The 26,669-nt window shown below is 31.9% G+C and overlaps 1 protein-coding gene across 3 annotated transcripts in view; it reads left to right on the plus strand.

The window, feature by feature from the left end:
- LOC128991268 (glutamate receptor ionotropic, kainate 2) overlaps positions 1–26,669 on the plus strand; it is an 80,596-nt gene that overhangs the window by 17,870 nt on the left and 36,057 nt on the right. For all 3 annotated transcript variants that reach the window (XR_008490621.1, XM_054413987.1, XM_054413986.1), the window contains exon 2: positions 9,215–9,249. Coding sequence is in view for 2 of the 3 variants with exons in the window: in XM_054413987.1 (XP_054269962.1) it covers positions 9,247–9,249 (3 nt within the window). In the remaining variant the exon portion in view is untranslated. The remainder of the gene's footprint in view (positions 1–9,214; positions 9,250–26,669) is intronic.

Genomic DNA, 26,669 nt, shown 5'->3' on the forward strand with positions numbered 1-26,669 from the left:
TTCTGATTCCTCAAAATATTTCACATAACCTTAAAGTTATAGTTGTGTTGACTGATAGTGTGAATTATTATTGAGGCGAATAGTGGTAATAGAGTATAGTAGGGTGAAAAATAGCGTTCGAACCACGGGTCAAAATGGTTTTGCAGCTCTCGATCGTTTTAAGTTCACGACATCGTCTCAAACTTAAAACCCGATCTAGAGCCGGCAAAACCTCATTTTTGGCCCTAGGTACAAAATACACTATTCCATAGCAATAAAGGTTCATATCTTAAAATATTATCAAAATTTAAATTTTAACCTTTTGTAGCTCTGTTACCATTGAACAATGAAAAATGAATGAACAATGAAGAAGATCATTTATTAAGACATGAAGATCATCCCTTTTAAAATGTATCATTGATTATTGTTGATTATAAAACCAAAGAAACTACCAATTTTAAATTTCCCCCTGTTCCCTCTCGTATCCGACTCTCAAAATGGTGTAACCTTTATCATACGAGTACTACATTGAACAGTTTGGAGAAATTTCTGCTTTTACTTTGGATATTAAGGTTTAAGTCTAATTGCACCATGTATTTTTGTACTCTGTATAAACTGCAGGTTCGGTATCTTTTAATTTATTTATAGTCATCTGGGAAATATTGATTGCTAAATGTGTGTTGTCGGCTCCCACATAATAGGATTGTTTAGTCAATAGATAGATTGATATATTGACTATTTCGTTATACAATGGTTTGTTATTAAATTGTGAATAGATTTTAATTTTAAAGCTTTTATATGTAAAATCATTAATATCAATGCGTTTTCAACTTTTCATAATTTTACGTTATACTGTTGGTAATTGTTACGTCAAAAACCTGTTAAAACAATTTATCGTAGTTACCATTTCTCAAACAAAAACTACACAAAGAATTGGTACACCCAAAGTTCAGAGTACAAGGATGAAATATTAGGTCAGTGGAAGCTAGAAGGTATTGATGAAGTACGTCATATTTCAGAGATTGCCAATTTGCCATCAAAGGCCGCCAGATGTTGATGTTCCTACAGATTTGCTTTATCCCCAATTATTGGAGGAATCTTTACAAGTGGTATATCTGTTTGACCAATGGAATTGAATCGTTTGCCGCTTGATGAATACGCATTTGACTGTTTGAAACCACCAATTTACTAAACATGTCCACAAAATGGGGTTAAAATATTTGTAACTTTGTGATCACTTGAAAATTTAATTATTATTAAGATTTTTCAAGTTGTTCAGGTTGTTTGAATTGTTTGTTATGTTTTGATTTATTCTTTGGGTACAAAATTAATATGTACTAGATTTTGTCCAATGGTCGAAACTCAACCAAAAATATGTAATGTACAGAATTCTCTGTTTTCACCCCACACTGTAAATTAAACATGTGATTAGAATTTCTTCCATTTGTTTTGATTTTCTGTTTATATTTCGTTGTTATTTCGTCACCAGGATGGCAACCCATAAGTCCCATGTTAATTTAATTTTTAATTTTTAATCCATTTTTGTGCTTATTTTAATTTATAAAGGGATTCTGCACATCTACAGGAAAATATCTTTGCAACAGTATGCGTAGATTTTCCCTGCGATGCACACGAGCCTTTATTATTCAACTACCGTAATGGCAATTAAGTTTTTAAAATTCATTATGACATTGGTTCTGGAAGTTACTATTATTTTTGTTTCTACTTTTCAAAACGCTTCTTTTGTTTAAAACTACACGACGTTTCTGGATGTTTATCAACTCCTCCCGTTTTCAAGTGAAATGTGAAATTGCTATTCTAAATCATCCTAATCATCCCCCAAAGACTGATTATTGAAAACAAAACTATTTACAACTTTTGATACATGAATACTGTACTACAGTATCATTAGTGACAGTAAAATGTATGTTTTAAAACTTCACGACTCGTCAAATAAAGTCTTTTACAGTATTATATTTAGACAACCACTTTCAAAACGTACTATTTAGTAAACCAAATTGTTTTTGATTGTATTAACCTAAGTATCAAGTAAAGAAAGCTTAAAATGCTATGATTAAAACGATATATAATATATTATAATTAAATCAAATCCATTTGACAAGACGATCGATCCCTAATGAACATAACTGAATACAAAATTGCTAATATTGATTCAATCAAATCAAGCCGGAAACCCAAACACAAATTGTTCGGGAAATATGTTTGAATATCCAAGAAACTTAGAGATGTTTGCCAAATCAAACTTATCAATGCTAGTCTTTACCCAACCTGTAATGAGCTCAACTTGTAGAATAAGCAATGGTTTGACTTGTACTTTGTTAAGTCAATATTAGTGAACAGTCAATTTATCTTTGGTTGAATGTAATTTTGTATATTATTTAAATCACGACTTGTCTTATTTTATGTACATCCTTCTTGTTCTATAAATGGGTATTTGTTCATTTAACTTTTTTTAATTAATTTATATTTATGAGTTTGTCATTTGTGACGATTTACACTTATTCGTGTGGCAAAATGTTTTCATAGAGTAAAACAATGTTTACTAGCATCGAAAAATTTATAATTTGTTAATTTATTTTCAGCTGGGTAAAAATAAAATTGTTGTTCCAAATTTTACATTTTTTACTAATTGTGCTAAAATTAACAGTTTGCTAAACTGCCTTCAATATTATAGCTTGGTTCAACATTTGCATACTTTGTTTAATCTATTTTTTTATAGTCATAAAAAGAGACAGTTAAGATTTCACTATTAAAAACTGAAATAAGTATTCGATGTTATTTTATTTTAGCAGACCAACATGTGTGGCGTGTTAATTTCGCAAAGTTCGAAACCACCTTAACTCATCTTAGACAATAATTCGATGATTTGTAAAAAATCGAGTCCTAAAAGAAAAAAAAGTTTGGAACTTGTGGAGACAAAAACATCACATATATTGTCTTAGTCAAAAAAAAACTAAATACACTAACTTGTACTAATGCTTTTTGTTGAGTTATAAAAATGTCAATATAATTTACATTTCAAAGTACAGCACACAAACACACTAATAGTTTACAGAAAAGAGTTCCAGCAACAACAGCCAATTTATCAATCAATTCTATTTTAATCCTACCATTGAATCATACAACTCAGCATTTAATTTAACGTTTAAAAGCAGCCGTATTAATTGATATTCCACAAATACCGGTGAGCCTTAATTGGTCACTCAGATTAAATTGAACGCGTAATCGTTCAAATGTCGAGGAAAACTTGGCTAAATGTATCGATATTTTATCTTTGATAAAATGTATACGTGTTATTTGGGGTATTTAAATGTTTAAGACGTTTCGTAGCACCTTTTAAACGCACTAAATCAAACAATGGTTGTTCAAAAATCTACCTTAACATTGGTTAAGTAGAGTGCTTTATATACATCAATTTTTACAAAAACAATAGATTTTTATCAATACAGTTAAAGGAAAAGGAAATAACATAGGCCTAACCCATATAGAAATTATGGTAAAAAGTAATTGAATCGCAAATATATTTTCAGAAAAAAAAGGATTAAATAAATGTTTCAACCAGTTAGTTTTACAACAAAACATTATTTACGAAGTTCAACAGAGTCATATTATTTCATGGAATTTAAATTTATTATAATGGAAATTTTAACGTGGCAATCCTCAAGACATTCATTTATTTCACAGTCTATGAAAGGTCACTCGTTTATAATAGCCTGATTACTTTGGGGATTAAGTTTTGGTAGGAGAGAGCCAAGTTAAATAATCAGTACTTGATCGTAACTTGGAACTATTTTCACCTTTATCGAGTTATCTTCAGTGTAATCTTTGCTCGGGGCTTATTATGAACATGTTACAACACAAGTCTTTTGTTTACGCTTTTATTTGTTATTATTTTGTTCAACCAGCATGGTCGCTAACCCATAAGGCCAATGCTAAAAGTTTTGAATCCCAATTTCAGTTTTTTACGTCATATTGTTGTCAGTTTTAACTGCATTAAACAAGTTTTTAGGCCAGAAATTAATTATTTACACCATTTGAAGGAACTCGTCGGAACCGTTTTCGAGATCTTTGTGCAAGCAAGCATACAAGCATACATACAAGCAAACATTGCTTATATAAGAGTATAGGATATAATTTGCAATATAATTACTGTACACTTGCACCATATGATTTAATATTATACCAACGTTGCGTAGTTGTATAATAGGGCACTCTAGAAAATGTAAATAATTGCATACGATATGAATCATAAAAGCTGAATATACCAGTCAAGTTGAATGTTTGCAGTTCAAATAGTCACAGACGTAAGAGGCTCTTGATTTCAACGAATCACGCTGTTTTAAGCGCATTCAGAACATTCAAGTGGGTTTGTACAACACTGAATGGAGAATCAATCACATGGATTCGTACAAAATTAAGTACTAAAAAAATCTAAATCCCCATTATTCTGCACGAGAGAATATTGCAGAACAGTTTCAAGTTTTCACAAACAGCACTTGTACATACATAATGTTTAAAAATAAAACTGTGAACAAGTTTTAAAACGGGTTACGTTTTTTTGTAATAGTCTAATCGAACTAAATGCCAATAGCTTTTCAGCTATAATTTAATGTATATAGGTGGTTCGGAACCCTACTTAAGGTTAGCTTAAATAAACTATACACAGTAAATTGTGTAAAGTTTCAAAACTGTCTGTGCATAAACCACCAAGTAATTTAAATCAAACGTCTAAGCCTCTTCGTGGGACACCCTGTGTAATTCGTAACAGTTTTGAGGGTACTTTGGGTACTATACCAACCACACCTAATATCATAACCTAACCTAAGGGTGTACTATTTTGTAGGTTAGGTAAGGTTAGGAAGATTTTGTTAAAATAATTGCAATCTCTTTTGGAAGTCGATTTGTCGGTGTGGTCGCTATAATACCAATGAACCGTAAAAGTTTTGCAGTATTGTTCAACAATGTAATATTTAGCGCCTTGTAAGAATGTATATTACAGTACATGTGCAGAGTAGGTGGGCCAGACGGAAGTGGTGGTGGGGAAATCTTTGGCCGTTTGTTATTTTGATTTACCGCCGCTCTGCGACCACTTTCATTGTACCTTCCCCGCGTTGGATAGTCTGAAACTACCCTTACAATGTGAAAGTAATAGAATTTAAACGTAATATTAGTTCAGTAACCAAGTTATATAAAACCCAGTATATGTTATAATCAGGCATTCTATACGTTGCCTAATGAACAAAAGTATTTTGGTCGTGGTTGTTTGTGTACATCAAATAAATTCTTGACTTCAGCAGCAATTCCCGCGTCCAATTGCGAGACCACGTAGTGAAACTTGGTGTCGTCGTTGGTAATTCCAGAAATAAGAAATTGCGAGTCAACTTGACAGAACCACAGACTTGGTTTTCAGGCCAAAAGGGCGGAAGTTTGACTGTTACTCTGTTGACCAACATGTTTTGAGAAGTGCTGGGTTGTCCAATCCATTGACGCAGTTCTTCATTCGCAGTTCCAAGTTCGGTGAGTTGAGTCTGCAGGTCTTCTAATGACATCGTTCGTGGTTGTTGGAGGAAATACAAAAGGTTTAAACTCTTCAAAGAAATTAACAGTCTTTAGATAACGGTTGTAGTCGGGGTCACCATTTTGGTCGTGGTTGTTTGTGTGCATCAAATAAATTAGGACCAAATAAGTAAGAGAAAAGTGTTTTAATAAAAGAGTTAAATTTTGTGTACAATCCTCTAGAAAAACAAAAACCAGACTAACTATAATGCGTTGCTATGACAACGTAACATCAGCTGACGCTACAGTATGAAATAGTGCTCATCATGTACTTTGCTTAGCCATTCTGTAGAATTACCATTGTAACTAAACTGCACTTTAAGTATAAAATACGTTTTTGACTTGTTTAATAACTTTTTATCATTTTTTTGCATTGACTTACTCAATATAAAATAGACTAACCTAACCTAACTATACACAAATTAAATCAATAATGTTAAGTATTTATTTTTGTTTACCTAGTTCTATATTTTGTTTTACACAACTGTGGGCATTCAATAGCCTAGGCAATATACACTAAGCCTAGTCAAAATGTATAAAATCCTATCGTTATTACCCCTTTTCATACTTTGTCTAAAGCTTCAGACATTGCATAGAATGACTGCATTATAATCTTCGTCAACAACACATATAATCTATAGTCCGACGTATGTTTTATACATAGCAGCTCAAAATAAACGATGCAAATTATTTGTGGTTCAAAATATTTTTTGCAAACACTAAAAATCAAGTGTGTAACTTCTCAAATTAAAATCATTGTGAAAAATACCATTTTTACATAGCATAGCCTACATTTGAATATAAACCAAATTTGCTCTGTCAAGTTAAATGAAAAATCATTTACAACTTATCGAGTTGGCAATTATTGTAAAAGGAATTTATCGAGACAAACCAAGTCTTCAAAAGTCTAGGAAGTTCTGAATGAAGTTATACAGATACAACTTCTTAACAAATACAAACTTCCTAAATTTCTCATGTATAAAAAATTCCACAGCTTCACTGGGATGTGTGTAAAGTGTTTCCAAATAAATAGATTGTCTATTACTTTCAAGTGATACAGTCAAATTTGTGGACGACGTTTGGGGCAAATAAAACATACGTTGTTCATTGAGCAAATAAAACATAGGCATCTTCGTAGCAGCAAACCTGAGCACTAATTAAATCTCATATTTTATTATTGGAAATAAATATGACTTGTTTATAGAAATATAAAAAAAATCTGTTCAGACAAACTGAAATTCGCTTAGTTAGTCCGTAGGATAGCTGCAGCGGAGGTATTTTTATATTCAGGTGAACAGATAATAAAAACTCAGAAATAAAAACAATGACGAAACACTAAACAAACACTCTCGTTGTACTTCTGCGAATAAATTAATGAAAATTATATCGTGTGATGATCCAAACCGCAGCACTAACTGCGTAACTAACTTCACGATTCAATAAGCAGTTGGAATTAACTTGAAGGATTCAATTAGATGTAGTGTAACACGCCAAATGTATGTTTATTACACCATATTTTCAGAAATAATTCATAACTATTACACATAAAACTGTGTAACAAAAGTATATTAATCCCTACACCTTCGCATCATACTGTAGAATACAGGTTAAATGTCCATCAATACTTTATATTAATTATTAAAAACTCTAAAAAATACTTTTAGCTCTCGGTAATCTTGAGATAATAATCGATCATGTATATTTTTGTGATTTACTCATCCTGACAGTTAAAATAATCAAAATAAACCTCAAAAGCAACTATCCTATAACCTTATCAACATAAAAAATATATTTAATTTGTTAACTCACAGCAAAACTAATTATATATATTTTTTGAAAATATTTCAATGTAAATCAAATTAGGCAAATGAAAATTAGCTTAGTCTGCAGGTATGCTGTGACGGGGTTGTTCCATTTTAACGAGTTGAACTTAATTGTTTGTCGTGTAAGATGATCTATATTGTAAGAGGCATATTTAAACTCAACTAAAATTCCCATTTTAGGAGACAAAAAGTACGAAACAGACTTATTTGGTACAGCCATTGACTATACAGTATAGACCTATACTGTATACTGTAGGTATATAGTCAATGATACAGCCCGCCCTTAACATGGCCGAACCTGGCTTGTGGTTGTAAAAATGAATTTAATTTTAACCTGTGATTAAAAATATTATCAAAACACCGTCAAATTCCTTCAGTATACAGCAATATTAAATTTTTTTATTTTCATATCGTACATGGGGTATGGATAGCAAACCGTAACAAAATATGATTTATGTCAACATGTCAGTTTAGTTTCTTGATTGCATATTCAAACTTCTCTTATGTTATTTTACAACAAAAATGGAAACGCAGTGATGGTAAAGAGAAACGAGTTTTGATGAGAATTTAGTGTCATATTTGGATTGAACGAAATGACAAAACCAAAATATCAGCCACTGATGGTTTATGATCGGCTTTTAAACCGTCAGTCCCACTCACAGATTTTCCGATAGTGTCAATCTTACTTTGACTGCAATAAAAGTAATGGCGCATCAAATACAGAATTAAATTGTGAAGCGTACATTTCCAGGAAATTCAACTCATTTGGAAACATCTCCTTAAACAGAAGACGAAACGATAGTTATACTTTAATTTGGTATACAGCCTAGGTAATCTAATTAGTTAGTTTTGTACGTAGCGACTTGGTTTATATAAACGAACAAAGTGCAGGGATTTAATTTTCAGAGTTCTTTGTTTCGTAGACAAACATGTGTATCAATACTTTCCAATAAATATTAGTTTGATTTAAAATTGTACTTTTGAGTGGCTCCAAATGCATTACCAGATTGTATAAGTAATTACACTTTTAATCAGAACTAGAGGTCGTCCAGTGGTCGAAAACTCAACCAAAAGCATCAATCTAGAGACTAATCTATTTCCACTCCACGCTAAAAATAAACATATGATTGGAATTTGTTCCATGTTTTTCTGTTTATATTTCGTTGTTATTTCGTCAACAGCGTGTCAACCGATAAGGCCCATGGCAATTTTATTTTTATTTTTAATTTAATTCGTTGTGCTTATTTTTGAGCCTATTTTAATTTATAGGCTAATAATTTAGGGGTTCTGCCAAGGCCGTGGTTCTGCGCACCTACAGGAAAATATCTATCTAACAGTAGGCGTAGATGTTCCCTACGATGCACACGAGTTGAGAAAAAAGTGTTTAAAGAAATATGCTTACCTATTAATATAGGTAGCTCTTTAAATCTGTCTAAGAAATACGCTTACCGGTATGAAAGACGATAAAAAATTTTTAAAAAAGGGTGTTCGTACATTTTTATACTGCACTGCAACCATTACAAAATGTACCGGCTGTAAGTAGAGTTATATTGTATTTTTAATTGCTGGGTGAAAATATGTTAGTTCTTTTAACTAACTTACTTTAAATGAATAAATTTCAATCAATTTTAACATTTTTCACTCTTTTAGAATCTTTTTTGAAGGTTTTTTACATTTGTAAGCGTTATTCAATAAATGGAAGCATAAAATGTAGAAACTAGGATATGCTAACGGACTAGGCGACTGGTAATCTAATTGTCCTATTAGAACAGGTAAAGATTATTCATTTCAATAACTTTAGTCAGGAGATTAACAAAATAACTTTCTGTTCCCAGATTGAAACGGGATGCCCACATCTGAATAATAAATGGTAAGTAGTTTCAAATTCAAGACATTTGGTTGCAATGTTTTGGTTTTCCTTCAATTCACAGCCTTGAATTCCCTTTGGGTGTTATTTTGAGAAATATACATGTCAAAAGAAGCTTGAGAACAAATTCACAGCAATTTCATCCCTACAATGGAAGAAACCCGCTTCGTTCGGATGAAAAGAAAAATAAGTGAGATGAACTGAGCTTGCAGATTCTACCAGATGTATTTCTTTGCTAAGCTCATTTCCTCTGATTTCTGTTTATGCTTCAGATAATTTTGTGTTCCTATTGAGTTAAATAATGATAAAACTTTAACTAAGCTTTTACATTTGTACCGAAATCTTTGAAATCTTGCTGTAATTCATCAATTCAACTATAACTTAATTAGGGACACAACCTAGGTGCGTATTTTAACCCAAATATGAGTTAAGGGTGAGTGTGGAATGGTGTGAGATGATCTGTGTAGCTTTGTTACTGACTAAGATCAGCTGTTTTATCAGTCAGAATAATGTATTTTAAACCCAATGATTAGGAACAGCTGATGTAGAAAATCTATTTTCATTATTCCGTATAGAAAATAACCATTCTCCATGGAAGCTAAATTTCACAGAAAAAATGTTTCTTCCAAATTTGTAAACAAGGTAAAAGCTGATTTTCCCTTGCCCTTAATTTACTCTCTGTTGCTCTTAATTTATCTTCCATTTGTTGACTAAGCGCCCTAATATTTCTTTGCAATGTATTTTTACCTTTTTTTACTTCTGTGTTTTATGGGTAGCAATAAATGACGTTAAGTAAGCTTAAAGAAACTTTGTTGTGGTGTTTTTCATTGGGATTGAAACGTATTGTTCATAAATTATACCAAATATGGCACTTTCTCCAAAGATTCCTATAATCGGCCTCGGTTCGTAAGATGAATTAAATTATTTCCGGCTCCGCATAACTCATAAAATCTTATCAGTATACCAAAAATTTCCAATTTCCATCGGAACTTAAACAATTAATTATTTTTATAATTGAAGTAGGTCAAAATTGCATTTCTGCTGCATCTGAGTACCGTTAGGGCATAAGCAGTGTGCAATTAATTTATTTGTTATATTTTTTTATTTCAATTTATTTATTTAAAGTCCTATTAGGCTCTAGAAAAAATGGGTCTGTCTGGCTTCAAACCATAAAAATCAACTGAATTGTCTCATAATCAATCCGGTATTTTTAATGGATGGTCCATCTATCTATGCAAGCTGTATCCACAGGTAATGCTTATAAATGCAAAATGTTACTCGATTTTATTTCTCATCTAGGAAACACGTTTAATAGACATCCGTGATACACGAGATATAGCTTGTAAGAACAAGAAGAGGTGCTTGTTAGTTTAAGTGACAGACATCAAGGCAGACGTTAAAGCATGTAATGGGAAGCTTAAACGATACGACTTAGAAGATTGTCTTCTTACCTGATTAGAGTTTCTTGAAAAAATCTCGTGCCGAAATGTACTGTACGGTGATGTAAGAGGTATTTTGAGAGACTTTATTTGAAAATAATAATAATAGAGGATGAAGGGGAGTGCATTTTTTGGAAATTTATTAAAAAATGCATCGATTGACTGTATGACATGTATGTATATATGGTAAAACTCGTTATTTTAACTAATCAATGGGAGTTTCCCGAAATACTTTCAAATTCCAAACCTGAATCCATAGGACTAACCTAAAAGGATAACAATCTTTCCCCAACCGCTGCAAACCTGCAGACTAAGCAAATTTCAATTTGGATGATCGGATTTAACTGGAAAATTCCTTAAACATGTAAGATTTATTCCCAATTTAAATTATATTACATTTGTAGTAAGTACTGAAGTTTGCTGCTACAAGTTATGTAGTTAGGTGTGATTTTTTGTTAAATTAAATTTGTTGGTATTTAATTTCGGAATATTAATTTGGTGATAATTGGAATGGTAAATTTGGTACACCAAATTTGGTTGGAATAATAAATATCCATTAACACACAAACTGCAATCATTGACTAGCAGTTTACATATTCTCCATACAAAAAACATGGGCATTTTAAATCTATTTTTTTATTTTCTCTTAAGCCATTCGACATAACAACATTGCTTGAATTTATTTAACTATTTTATTTCTGTTAGTTTTACAAAATTGGTTAGAAAAAAACCTGCACTACAACTGTATATATATGTTGTGTTCTTTGTTCATTGTATATTTTTAGGCCAAGCTTAAAATGATGATGAATACAATCGGCATTGTTCTCAATGTTTCCTGATGAGGTGCAGTTCAAATACTCATTAGGATTCATGCAGTTTTAACTGAATAAATTCATGCAGTTTCGTGGAATCAACATACAGCTGGGCACGAAATTAATTTGATTTAATTCCTGCTTAGCTTTCATACCAATGTTGTGTTTATTCATTAAAGACTATGAATAAATGTCTCTTTTTGAAAAACAAATCCAAAACCACCCTAAAACGAACAAAAGGGAAAACCGAAAATAACAGAATATCAATTACAGGTATTTCTCAACCACAGTTTTGCAGTTTCCTAATAAATAACTTTGATGTGTTATTGCATTTTGTAATATTTATGTAAAACTGATTTTGCCCTCTAAAACGTGCTAGTAAATAAAGTTAAATGGGCTTCGGTCCAAAACAAACTATGAACCTGATTAAATTTAGTGGTGTGCAGTATGTTTTTTCTTCAAAACGGTAAAAAGTGGAAGGATAACAAGTCAAAAATAAACTTTTCCTTTGGTAAATGTTTAACAAATGTCCTAACATAACCTAACCCGACTCAGTTTTGTGTCTTAGTTTATTCCAGCAATAATGGATATTTTTTACGTTTTGAAGTTACTTTAGATGGGGTGAGCAAGACTGAAATACACCAAAAAGGTTAGCAAAGCCATAATCATAATACTTGATAATTGTATGAAAAACATCATGTTAAATCATACAAATTTGAACTAAGCTAAAATAAGAATCTTATAAAAACTGTTACGGCCAGAAATATTGAATCGCTCTCATTTTCCATTTCCTTGAGACCGAAACCATTTTCAATCTCCGAGATGAACTTGTACACGTTTCCTCAGTCAGGAAATTAACCTTGAAAATTAATATCTTTAAATTTATTAGTTCTGACGATATTTAGTTTATTAATACATTGAATATAAATTTAATTAGACACGGAAATGTATGGTATATTCTTTATTACAAAGTTAACTGGTTTACAAAATAACAATAGATAGGAAAACATAACAAAAACATTTGACATAATTTCAGATTTTGTATAGAACCTAGGTAATACGCAGAGTAACATTAAACATACCCCTTTATGCATATGCCATTATTGTTAACTATTTATTTCTGCATACGCGTTCTTCATTATTGACTAGGGGGAGGCTAGGGCCCCCTTTTATGAGACCCCAGATTAATCTGTTTTAAGATTTAGCAGAAAAAAATATTTGACAATACAAATTTAGGTACGAAAATGTGTAAAATCAACTATTTTAAGCATTTTCTGGGAGAGAACCCCAGACACCCCTCCCTTATTTTAGGGGGGGGGGGTTCCGTACTCCAGCCCCCTTATGTAAAAGCTAGATGGACGCCCATGTTTCTGACTTTGCCAAATTTAAACATATTCTTACGATGTAAAACAGTCTGTGTGTAAGCTACACTTGTAGTATTAAAACTAACAAAACTTACCTAGAAAAAAAATACATTTGCATCAACTTACTCGCACGTCATGACTCCCAGTCACTAGAAATCGACATTACATCAAGGGCATCGAACTTTTAATAGGGTGTGAAATATACTTGTAGAACCCAGCAGCCCGTTAGTACATCATTTGAGAAAGATAAATATTTTATAACACGTCCACACCATTTAATGTAACGCATGCATTTTTGGACTGAGAAATCATTATTTTCTTCCCGTTACTTTCTAAGATACTCAGCTCAGTTAAGTGTGTGGAATATCGATAAACAGAATTAAATATTAATACCCAAGTTACTGTTCTAGCATTGATTTAAATTCTTATTTCCACTTGCAATTTACGTCAAAACTGACATGATATGAATGTTTTGAATAAATCTGTATGTATTTCGCGATCATTAGAGTTGGGACCATTGTACATTCAAATATAGTAATCCTAGGCCTACTAGTGTGCGATTTTCATTATCAATTCGTAAGATGAAAATTCAGAATCTGCATGAATATATTCATTTTTGTGTTTGCACAATGGCACAGTACAGTACGTTGTTTTAAAGTAGTGTTGCTGAATTCACCATAGGAAAGAATTATTTTCGCCTAAATTATTGGTTAACTTAAGGATGCCTTTGCAATAAGCCCTAATGTTACTTAAGGATTTTTGGGAATCAATTTATGGTATTTTTGTAATGTAAAAAAACAAAACGGAGATTGACAAAACTATTTTTATAAAAGAGTTAAATCTGAAGCAACTAGATGTAAATACACAATAGTTTAAAAATTTGATTTTCATGGTTTCTCAAAAAGATTTCACGTTTATTGGCTAGGTTTGTAATAATTCATTCCTGAAAAACGCAATATAAATCATTGTTATTGTTATGTTCTCTCAAAACCCCCCCCTCACCTTCGACTTCTAATTCACTCAGTAGGATAAACATGACACAGTTCATGAATACTGTTTATATTTAGATTTTTTTCTGTAGGCGTTGAAGATTGACTAGAGACCTTAGACACGAATATAACATAAATTTAAGCTGTCATTTTTAGCGCCTTATAAATAAATAATGAGACAGTTTTAAAGTGGTAATTTGTTAGATGGTGGCTAAGCTAAAAGCCTTAACAGATTATAAGGATTAACGCTTCGTTGTTCATGCTCGAATAAGGCATTATTAAACAAATAATGCCTTTTTTAATATAAGTTTTTATTTGATTTATTAGTGTTTATAATTAATCTTTTAAATATATTAGCAGAATTTTGTTTGAATACAAATTGATTTACTATATTATTCTAGTTATTTAAAAACCGATAGTAGTATTGTTTTTTTTAAGATTTTACAAAAGATATAAAAATTTTTGGGTAACAATAGAATGGATACTTTATCTGTTAATAAATAACCATAAGATCAATCAACTATGCAATGTACGCTTAACTTTTTCTATATACATACGTTACCGTTTACTCAAAACCCTACGAATATATATCAAACTAGTTCTACACGGATGGAAATATATAATGAAAATATGATGTGAAAATATACATGCGAAACCTGGGACATTCGGTACAATACAACCCCCCCACCACAGCAAACCTACAGACTAAGCTAATTTTTATTTGCCTGATTGGATTTTCACTAAATTACTCGTATTTCATTAAAAATTTCATATTGATTCCCAATTTAAATATCATTAGTTTAACGAGCACTTAGGTTTGCTGCTACAGGGAAGGCAATGAGGTGTTTTATAGTATAGTATAAAATAAATCAATTTTCCAATTTTCCAAGTTTTATCAAAATTAGTTTATAAGCAAACTGCAACAGTTTCCTTATAGATATAAAAAATACAGAAAAGACAACTCCGTATTTTGAGAATAACTGATGGAATAACCAGTTATTCCGTAGTGATGGAATAACTCACATCCATAAGAACTACATGGCAATTTTAATTTTAGAAATTTTTTTGGAATTTTTGCCGTAACCGCAGGTATACAATAATGCTTCAACATATTAAACTCTTTGTTCTTTAGCTCTACAAAACGATTCGGAAAATTTGCAAATTGATATGTGTTTATCGTCCAAATGGGAAACGCTCATTTTTACCCCATAAACCCTCATCCCCATAGTCCTATCATGCTGTTTTGCGAGCTCGTTTGAATAAATATAGGTTTACACGTTTATGCCAAATTTTTTCAAAACTCAATCAATTTTGCACGAGTTATCGTGCAAAACACACATATTTTGGGGACCTGAAAATGAAAAATCGGTTCCAGGTCTTACCATGAGACCTACGGTAATAGCTTATTCCCAAATGGGAGATTCGCTAAAATGTGTTTTTAAGCTGAAAAACGCTGACTATTTTCTCCCAGTTCGTTTATTATTAATTTCAAAGCTTTGCAAGGAGATCAAGTCTATTATAACCATAACATGATATTACATCACATGGGTAGAATAACAAGAATGCAATCTCAGAAACGTCAAACTCCAAAGGAAGCATAAAACAGATCACTCGCGTCATTCCATAATCAATAATACTGACAGCAAGAGCAATAACATTTTATACTGCAATAGATGAAATACAGGATACTCAGAATTATATGGGATGTAACTTTATATGAAAGCGTATTATTACAGCGAAACGTAACCATTTAGATTAAATGGGTCTGTATACTTTATTTGACCTAGTTCATAATGTATTGCATAAGAAACGTATTTACACCAGCCTTTTTTCTTTCTGAGTAGTAAAATATTTCGAAAGGACTACCTGTTTACATAAATCGTCAAAAGAAGAAAAATACCCCCGCCGCAGCAAACCTGCAGACTAAGCGAATTTCCAATTGCCTGATTGGATTTACACTAAATTGTCTCCTTAAAAATATCGCATTTATTCCCTATTTAAATAGAATCAGTTTAACACATACTTAGGTTTGCTGCAACAGGGGGGTAAAAGTGTTTTTTATGTAAAATGTCAATAGTTAGTAAGAAATAAAAACATTTTCCAAATTTGGGCAAAATATGTTAATAAACAAGCAAACTACAACAGTTTACTTATTCTCCATAAGAATAACATGGGAATTTTAAATTTACAATTTTTTGGAATTTTCTCCGTAACCATTAGGCGCATTATAATGCTTCAATATACTAAATTATTTGTTTTTTTAAGCTCTACAAAATAGTTTAGAAATAATTTGCAAAATTCTATGTTTTTTGGGTCAAAAATGGGAAAAACCCATTTTTACCCCATAAAAGCCCCCATAAACCCCCGTTCCCATGGTCCGATCATGCTGGTTCGCGAACTCGTTCGAATAAACGTAGGTTTACACGTTTGTACCAAATTTCATCGAAATCGGATCATTTTTGCTCGAGTTATCGCGCTAACGGACACATATATATATATATATATATATAAATATATATATATATAAATATATATATATATATGAATTTGAACGGATGGTATTTTTGGCCTCTAGGGACCTCAAAACGAAAAAAAAATTGGTCCCGGGTCCAGGTCTTACCATGAGTACTACGGTAATAGCTTATTCCCTATATGGGAAATTCGCTAATACTTCAATTAATGCAGCTTACGGTGTTATAAGGATTTTTTAGATATTTAGCAAGCTAAATTTCCTTTAAAATTGGATTAGGGGCTCGTCCAAAGTGTTTAATGTAATTATCCTTAAGTATTATAATCGTGCAGTTTTAAATATGATATTTATTTCTGTAGATCATTTTTTGACAACCATATTCATTATTTCTTAGATTAAATCGACAGATTTCAATTTCATTGATTCCTCAAAAATTAAGCTAAGAAAACATGTCAAATCGTAGTCAACATTTTGCTCTTTACAAAAATGAGTAAAATCAAACCGACTGGTGATTGATTCATTTTGATTTTGTTTAAAAGATCACTAAACACTACAAAGAATACTCTGTTGAAACTTTAGAAGCTCAGGCCAGTACGTAAACAGCTGTTTCGGAGTCCACAGCAGGTGGACAGGGCAGGATTATTGCTTTTTGCATGATTTATCCTGCTGGCCTTCATACACAAGTAAATTCACTCTTTCGTGTCCATCCCTTTATATTGAATGGGAACAAGACAAGATTCTTGCTGAAGAACAATGTATTCTATTATTTTTGGAGTAAAATTGTAGATCGTTGTAACTATGCAGGGTTGTAGGTAAAAATTCCAATTTTTTGAAATAACACAAAAACTCATCAATTTGTGGTAAATTTTACCTTCTCTATCATACCAAATCATTTCTCTAAAGTAACATATATCACCTTTTCATTCGTAGTAATTATGGGTCTCGCTCAACAAAAAGTGTGTTATTGAAATTACATCAGTATAACTCACTAAACAACACAGATACAGCTTCTAGTTTATCAGTATAACTCACTAAACAACACAGATACAGCTTCCAGTTTATCAGTATAACTCACTAAACAACACATATACAGCTTCTAGTTTATCAGTATAGCTCACTAAACAACACAGATACAGCTTCTATTTTATCAGTATAACTCACTAAACATCACAGATACAGCTTCTAGTTCATCAGTATAACTCACTAAACATCACAGATACAGCTTCTATTTTATCAGTTTAACTCACTAAATAACACAGATACAGCTTCTAGTTTATCATTATAACTCACTAAACATCACAGATATAGCTTCTATTTTATCAGTATAACTCACTAAACAACACAGATACAGCTTCTAGTTTATCATTATAACTCACTAAACATCACATATACAGCTTCTAGTTTATCAGTATAGCTCACTATACATCACAGATACAGCTTCTATTTTATCAGCATAACTCACTAAACAACACAGATACAGCTTCTAGTTTATCATTATAACTCACTAAACAACACATATACAGCTTCTAGTTTATCAGTATAGCTTACTATACAACACAGATACAGCTTCTAGTTTATCAGTACAACTCACTAAACAACACATATACAGCTTCTAGTTTATCATTATAACTCACTAAACATCACATATACAGCTTCTAGTTTATCAGTATAGCTCACTATACATCACAGATACAGCTTCTATTTTATCAGTATAACTCACTAAACAACACAGATACAGCTTCTAGTTTATCATTATAACTCACTAAACATCACATATACAGCTTCTAGTTTATCAGTATAGCTCACTATACATCACAGATACAGCTTCTATTTTATCAGCATAACTCACTAAACAACACAGATACAGCTTCTAGTTTATCATTATAACTCACTAAACAACACATATACAGCTTCTAGTTTATCAGTATAGCTTACTATACAACACAGATACAGCTTCTAGTTTATCAGTACAACTCACTAAACAACACATATACAGCTTCTAGTTTATCAGTATTGCTCACTATACAACACAGATACAGCTTCTAGTTTATCAGTACAACTCACTAAACAACACATATACAGCTTCTAGTTTATCAGTATTGCTCACTATACAACACAGATACAGCTTCTAGTTTATCAGTACAACTCACTAAACAACACATATACAGCTTCTAGTTAATCAGTATAGCTCACTATACAACACAGATACAGCTTCTAGTTTATCAGTACAACTCACTAAACAACACAGATATAGCTTCTAGTTTATCATTATAGCTCACTATACAACACAGATACAGCTTCTAGTTTAACAGTATAACTCACTAAACAACACGGATAAAGCTACTACTACTGCTTTGGTATAACCATAGACTAACAAACAGGGAGTATGTTTTATCTTTCGTATGACTTACTGTTCACGTGACAAAACGTTTCTGTTATTGGAATGTTCAACGTGAGTTGTATCAGCACGTTTGAACAGGTCAGGACCTGCATGGCTCAACTGAAGGATTAACACGTTAGCACGTTCACGCTGAGTTTATCTCGCCCCTGCATTCCTATAAATCACTGCGCGTTTAACACTTTCGTAAACAATATTGCACTTTTTTTATGGAGGACTTGAGTTATTAGAGGTTTGATTTATATACAAAGCACTTACGAAATGCAATGCAACAGTTTAAGAACCTTAAAAAAAATTAAATTGCCTTAGCAATTTGTTAACTGAAAATGAATTTTTGTCCTAAGCAGTACTGCAATCGGTCTTTTAGGTTCATGTTCATATTTATGTGGATGAGATTTGACTATTGGAGATTTCCAGCGAGCCATTTAAATACAACCAACAAACACTATGGAACATATTCTAGAAGCAATTCGGTACATTATCAATGAGTAATGAAATTATACGTAAATATATATGTTACCGTATTTCACTCATAAAAAAGAAACTACAGAAACCACGATTTAAAACTGTAAATCATATATAAGTAATCTGCATAAGCCTTAAGACGTCTCAAATTGTATTTATTTACTGAAGGTGATTTCCCTTTTAGATTTTGGGTCTCGTTTTTAAATTTTTTCCCCTATTTAAGTCTGTCATGCCTTATTTTACCAATACGGCTTAGTTTTAACTTACAAACTTAATTTGATCATTTTTTACATATAAAAACCTTTAACTTTCCATATTATTTATAACCTAAGTACCACTGAATTCGATAAATCTGCTGTATTGTTTGAAACTATATGCTTGTTGGGAAAAAGATTGAATTATGAAACATCGGATGCAATTTGATGTCAAAGTACTTAAAGTAGTAACTTTTTCAATATCACCACCGCATATTACAAACAATGTTCCCAAGGGTTTGACATATTTTATAAATTGTCCAATGGAAGACTAAATCCCTGCAAATTAAAACTCCAATCTGGCGACTTGTTGGAAAAGATTGCAAGTTCTGAACGGAAAAGTTTACTTGCTGAACCTTATCCAACTAATAACGATCTCAGCAGAGTTTTCAACGTCAATAAACAGGCATTATTGCTCGACAACTGCTTACAGTTTGATTAGCTCAGCCTTTGTTTTCTCCCATTGTTGTCAGGGGTTGTCTTAAATGCATCGCATGAACTATCGTCATTTAATAACAATGGTCATTGTTTTTTGAAGAATATGTGCATGTAACAGACAATGTCTAAGAGGCCACATGCTTGAGCATTTCGCTCAAATTAGGTAATTTTTTTGTCATAAATTCATTCATAAAATCTGTAATTTTATTCGCATTATTTTTGTCTGGTTGATTATGGTCAGTGTTTAGTTGTCAACCAAGAATTCGTATAAATATATTAAATTTTTTCCTCTAGTCGTCCACCAGTAAATTTTTTGGGCACATTTGGTCACCTCTTTTGACATCTCGATTTCCACTATGTTCTTCAAGTTGTCTTTTCATTTCATCTGTTATGGTCTACCAGATAATTCATTCATATTCTCAACGAAAATTCTTGTCGTCAATAAAAGAATTGGTATGTCATTTTGTTTTGGGACCCTTATGTATATCGTTCGTATTCATTCATTCTCTTGTTTGGATTTTGTACACTTGTTATTTCTTTGTCATCTTACTTTGATTCTTACAGCACAAAGTATTGTTATTCTTAAACGAAATTATTCAAATCTTCATCTTTGAAAAGGTTATCAATTCACCATTTCGTTTTGATCACTTATTGTGTCAACTACTTTTTTCATCTTGTAGTTTGTTCAGTACAGTTGACAATCCACTTGTTCTCTCATCTTTCTTTGTCAGAGTTTCTTCATTATTGATTAACATTCTTCATAGAGAGGATTAATCTGATTTTAGTGCAGTTGCATTTCAATTTTGATTAGAGTTAACACTTTTTATCTTGGTTTTGAAAAATCTACCAAGTGCTTACCCTAGACCAAAGTTCTTTAGACTGTATAATAGTGCAGAATAATCATGAATACACTAGTTTATGTCGAATGGGAAATTTTTGTGAGCTCAGCTTTAAAACATTTGGCTATGAGAAAGTTATATGCATTGTCTGACAAAAAGAACAATAGTTATTTCTGTAACTAGTGGGCGAAGTGGCACTTTGCTGCATACGAGAGATTTTTTTTACGCACGAGCCGTAGGTGAGTGTGGAAAGTTTCTCGAGTGCAGCAAAGGCAGTTTGTACTCGCGTTACACATTATATTTTTCTTACAGTTACAATAAAGCAAGCACATAAATAATTAGTCTTTCAAACACTGTACAACACGTTTTTAGGTTAGGTTATATTTAAACCTTGAACGAAATGGGAAACTTTGCACCAGATGATCGTAGTCGTAATATATTGCCAACTCATTTTCAAGCGTACACGTATTACGTGCCTATTAAACGCACGCTGTTTTGTGTTGTTTGTTTGCGTTAAAAGTAAGTAGATGCAGCAATTAGCAACTTTCTGGGCTACAATCAGCGCAAGGAATGCCACTTTGTCAGGTGACTGTAGGGGAAAATACTTTTCTTTTGAACAAATTTCTACGGAATGTTAGGGTATTTCTCTAAGAATGGTTTACTTCCATTGTACGCTGATTTTCAATAATACAAGTAAAAGTGGGAGCAAGGTGGTGAATTGAGAGGGAAGTAGAGGTGATGACAAATTACAGCAATCAGACTCACCCCCTCCCCCCCTCAATGTCACTCCGTCTCTATCAAACAGCTGACACTCACAAGTGACATATCATCAACATTTACTCACTGACCTTTTCTATTCACTTGATCATTTTGACAAATTGGGTGAATAATCTCTTGACAAACTGTGTGGATTCAAAAATACCGAGTTCGAAAATCAGAGAATCAGAATCAAGTAAAGCATTTAATTGAGTATTGATAGTTTGATGATATTACAAAATCTATCAAGCAGAGTAGCTTTATAATCCTACTCCAAAGCACAACTCTCGTCAAATACAAACTTATAACACAATACCTGATGTAATGGAAACACAACACTGCATAATATTGTGAAAGTTTAATCTTTAGTTTATGAGTTCCTTCTCGATTATGTTTCAGTCGCTCCGTGTATGTTTATTGTTTCTCAACCAACTAACTAAACAACACTCAAGCTTCAAATCAACACTCATGAACAATATTGTTCGATATCGGATAAACATTGTTGTTTGTATTCAATATGAATTAGGTATTCATGCACTGTTGGTTGTATATTCTGTGAAGTGTTGAATGATTTTCTTATTTCAAGATATAATGTTGTTACATTTCCAAATTCAGTAAGTTGTCATTGATAAATCATTTTTGAGTTGAGCTTCATGTGTAGAAACAAATTAGGATAAAATGACGATTTAAGTTTAGAATTTGTCAGTGTTAAACTCTTTCAACTACACTACTGCTCTAGAGACAGACAAGTAGTAGACAAATGTTCTGGTTCGCCAAAGAATTATTGCAGAGTGCAATTTTTTTTACTGTAGACAAATTGAACACTCATCCTTCACTCATATTTGGGTAAAAATTTGTACCTAGGTGGCGTCCCCATCACAATGATTGATAATTGATTTAAATATTTACTTTGACAAAGAGTAAAAAAGAAAAATTTTCAAGTCGTTTTGAAATCTGGAATCTGATTGTGGGTTGAAAAACTCTTTAAAAAATACTTATATTAAACTATTACCGTAGGTCTCATTATAAGACCTAGACCCGGGACCGCTTTACCTTCCGTGTGTGTGTCCATTATCACAACTCGAGTAAAAATGATGTGATTTCGATGAAATTTGGTACAAAAATGCAAACCTACGTTTATTCTAACGAGTTAGCGAACTAGTTTCATCGATTATTGGAACGGGTTTATATGGGGTTCAAAAGTAAGTTTTTTCCCAATTTTTGACCCTAAAAACTTATTATTTTTAAGTTCTCTCTAAACTATTTTGTAGAGCTTAAAGAAACAAAAAGGCTAATTTAGTATCTCGGAGTGTTGATTCGACACTCAAACGTATACAAATTTTCATAATTTATCTTCAATCATTATATCAAAACCCTTTTTAAATCATCCAACATCAATAAGATGAAATCTTTGGGGAAAGCTAGAGAGAGAGTTTAAAGTTCAAAATTGTTCATTTTATCAAAAATCAATCAGATAGAATTACACTCTATAGGGTTTCCATTGCAACGATGAACTGTTTGGCAATGTTGTACAAGACTAGAAGTGTTGTTGAACAATAACTTGTTGAGGTGAACTACAGAAGGTTGTTGCTTTAAGTAGGTCAGTGTACTTGATCCGAGGTCAGTTAGTTAGAAGTGACGTTTATTGGTAAAGCAACAGTTTCTAAGAATTTTAGCCTTAGGAAAGCAACCTTTGGTCAAGGTATTTAACATTTTAATGAATTTTAGTTCAACTTATTTATTTAGATTAAAGTTTTGACAAAAAGTGATTAGTCTTATTTCCCAGAATTCTTCAACTTCACTTTTATCTGTTATTATTAATGTTCTCATCTTGTCTAAATTATTATAAATAGATTTTTTTGTATTGCTGGCTACATCTTCAATGTAATGGGAGAGGGTTCAGTTTTCTTCCCTTATAAAACTTCAGAATAATAAATGACTATTTAGATTATTCAAACTTTCTAAGCAAAATTAAGACATTTATGCTTGATCCATAATACGACTTTTCACAGTGGATAATTTTCAAAAATCTGGTGTAAAAATACGTTTATTATAACATTTCAAGGAATTAGAAATTATAGAAAATGTTTTTAAATTATTTGCTTTATGCCATCTGGGAATATGTATTGTCGATAAATTTCTTCTAAAAGTAGAAGGCCTAAAAACTAAATTATATAAGCAACTCAAAACACCGTTAGCTGGTGTGTAATTTCACTGTTTTGTGTGTTTTTTCACGTAGATTTTGATCGGTTAGGCATCATTTTGGTCTGTACGATGTTAAATTACAGCTAGTGAATGTCTAGAAATTAATATCGCTCAGTGTGGTTAGCCTGGACTCATCCTTTAGGTTCATTTAATACCACATGATTATAACGTTTTATGAGGTTGTCCAACAATAATACAAATGTATTTGCTCTCGCTCGGCATTGGTCAATTTTTTTCTAAGTACTGTGTTTTATCTTATACTATAATTAGCATGTAAACCTTTTTATTGCTGAAGCTTGTCTGTATTTTTTTTCTTAACTTACTCTGCTTGACAAGTATTGACAAGTAATTGACAAGATCTATGCAAGTATGATGTGTTATAACATAGACGACACGAATTAAATACAGACCGTCAGCTGTGCTGCGGTTACCAGGTTCTGGCGCACACCACTGGGAGCGCCATGTAGTTACGGCGTACGCGTTACGTAACTACACGGCGCTCCCAGTGGTGTGCGCCAGAACCTATTATGGTAACCAGAACACAGCTGACGGTATATATTTAATTCGATCTGTTTATGGCAATAATCAAATAGATCTATCTACACATCTAGCCCTCCATCCATCTAACTATTTTCAGTTAACTAAATGTTTCTTGTTGTTGTTTTTTCCACTGTACATAGCTAAATATTTCAAAACTATTACTTTTTCCTCTCGTATCATAATCAGAGAGTAGAGAGTATATTTCATTTACAAACGAGGTATGACAATTTTATAGTAAAACTCTTAAATAATCTTAAGGAAGATACATTAAGCCAACAAACTTTTATCAAACGTTTATTAATATGACATACGTATAAACGTTTAGTAACTTTGTTGAATAACAAACATCAAAACATACTCCAAATTTCACAATAGGATGAGAATTCTACTTGCGCTTTTGAGTGTATATTTCATTTACAACGAGGTATGACAATTTTATAGTAAAACTCTTTCATAATCTTTAGTGCTGGAGTTATAGTGTAGAAGCGTACTTGTGTTTATAGAGTGGAAAACATTTGTCTTTTCAACAACACTTTTCCCTCACAAATGTCAACTCAATGTTATTTAGAAGCTCTACTACTATTGTTGTTGTTATTTAGATGACATTGTTAGAGAAATGATAAAATTAGACTGGTAATTTAAAATAACGAATATTTTAAATTGTTCATTGTTGAAAATAATGTTTGACGCTGACCATAATCATAGAGTCATGGCTTGAAAAATGTTTGATTACACTATCATAGATTTGTCAGTCTTATGTTTTTGATGAAAACAGTGTTAAAGCTTTTTTCACCAGGACGTTTTGATATTTCTTTTCAATTTTAACAAACTGTAAAATTATTGTGACTAAATGCTTCTTATTCTTCTTGTACGTATGATTGACATTGAGCTAAGGTTAAAACTTCGTATACATCACGTACACACTTGTAAAATGTATGTAAACAAAACGTATAGATGTTCCACATTGCTACGTAGAATTTATGTAAATCAATATACGTTATTTTATGTAAATTATACATGAATCATCAACGTATACGTTAGTTTATGTAATGCACCATGAATATTCAATCAGTTTGTTTATGTAAACTGTACGTAAATGTCAGATCATACGTTACTTTGTGTAAACTATACATTATTATCACAAAAAACGCTTGTTTACATTACATAAAAAATAAGTCATGGCTTGAAATTAATTAATTATTATTGAAAAATCCTTAAACGAAGAAGTAGTACAGGCACTTACATTCTTTAAGTCTTCCTTTATGTCTTTGTTGGTAAACGTGATGTTGAAGGTTGTGCTCTTGTAACGATGTTTTGTTGATAACATACAACCTTGCCAAAAATATCTTTAATTAAATTATTATCTATGTGTTATGTATTTGCTTATTCCATTGTTTTACTACCTTAAACAGAGTAGGTATAAAGGTAATACTGTTATATTTATATTGAAAAAGAATAGCTGAGAAATATTTAGTTCCATTCAGTAGATAAACTGTATAAGCTTATGGAGAACACTGAACACACTATGCTTCACTGTCTTGCCGAATTTAGCTTAATTTATGTCAGTACTATCCCAATAATTGGACCAATTCGTTAATACCAAGGCAAAAATGTGCTTCGGGTTCCGCTGAAGGTCCCTTAGTTGCCATTAGCCGTATGGGCTGGCTATTAATTAACAGTTGTGTCTAAGGAATGTCGACCTTATTCACTAACAAGACTACAAGATCTTGCCACTCATCCTACACTCATCTCCATTCATACTTGGCTTAAAATACCTTGTATGGTCACCATTTCATGAGAAAGTATTGAAGTATTAAGTCATCCTTACTTCAACCTCCATTTTACAACATATTACATTCTAAGAATACATTGCATTGTAAAAGTTCAGTTGTTTGAAGTAGAAGCACATAAAGACTTACGAGAGGAACCTAGTTGGTGAAAATAATTCATAGACCATCTGTTACCAAGATATACAGCCCGCCTGTGAGTTCCCTTACAATGCTAAAACATACAAGGAATACTACTTTTGATAAGTGGTCACAGATAATTTCCAAAGGGTTGACTAAATACCATGTAGGATTGTATTTAGTCAGTAATTTAACAATCCGGTTGTAGGTTAATTACTTTACCTACGACCATTTTTTTAAGTAGCCTTTTCAGCTCTCTAGAATTAAAAAGATTCACTTAAAATTATTGTTTATTCATGCATTGTTTTGTTACTTTACACTACAAGTTTGGACCAATGAGGTTCAAGAATTGAGAGAAAAGAAGTAAAATTGTAATGTTTCTAACATTAACCTATCAGCTGTTAAGGGAAATTTAATTCACTATACAATGAGTTAGTGTTGAGATAATGAGTCGTTGAGACAATCAGTGGCAATTGGCAATGAGAGGTTAAACGAAAACATGACCTCTCTTGGAAACTATCACTATGAGTTGGTAGTAGTTTTAATA

The sequence above is a fragment of the Macrosteles quadrilineatus genome, unplaced genomic scaffold (assembly GCF_028750875.1).
Source record: "Macrosteles quadrilineatus isolate MER2022 unplaced genomic scaffold, UCM_ALF_1.0 Scaffold_4__1_contigs__length_99947679, whole genome shotgun sequence".
Taxonomy (NCBI): domain Eukaryota; kingdom Metazoa; phylum Arthropoda; class Insecta; order Hemiptera; family Cicadellidae; genus Macrosteles; species Macrosteles quadrilineatus.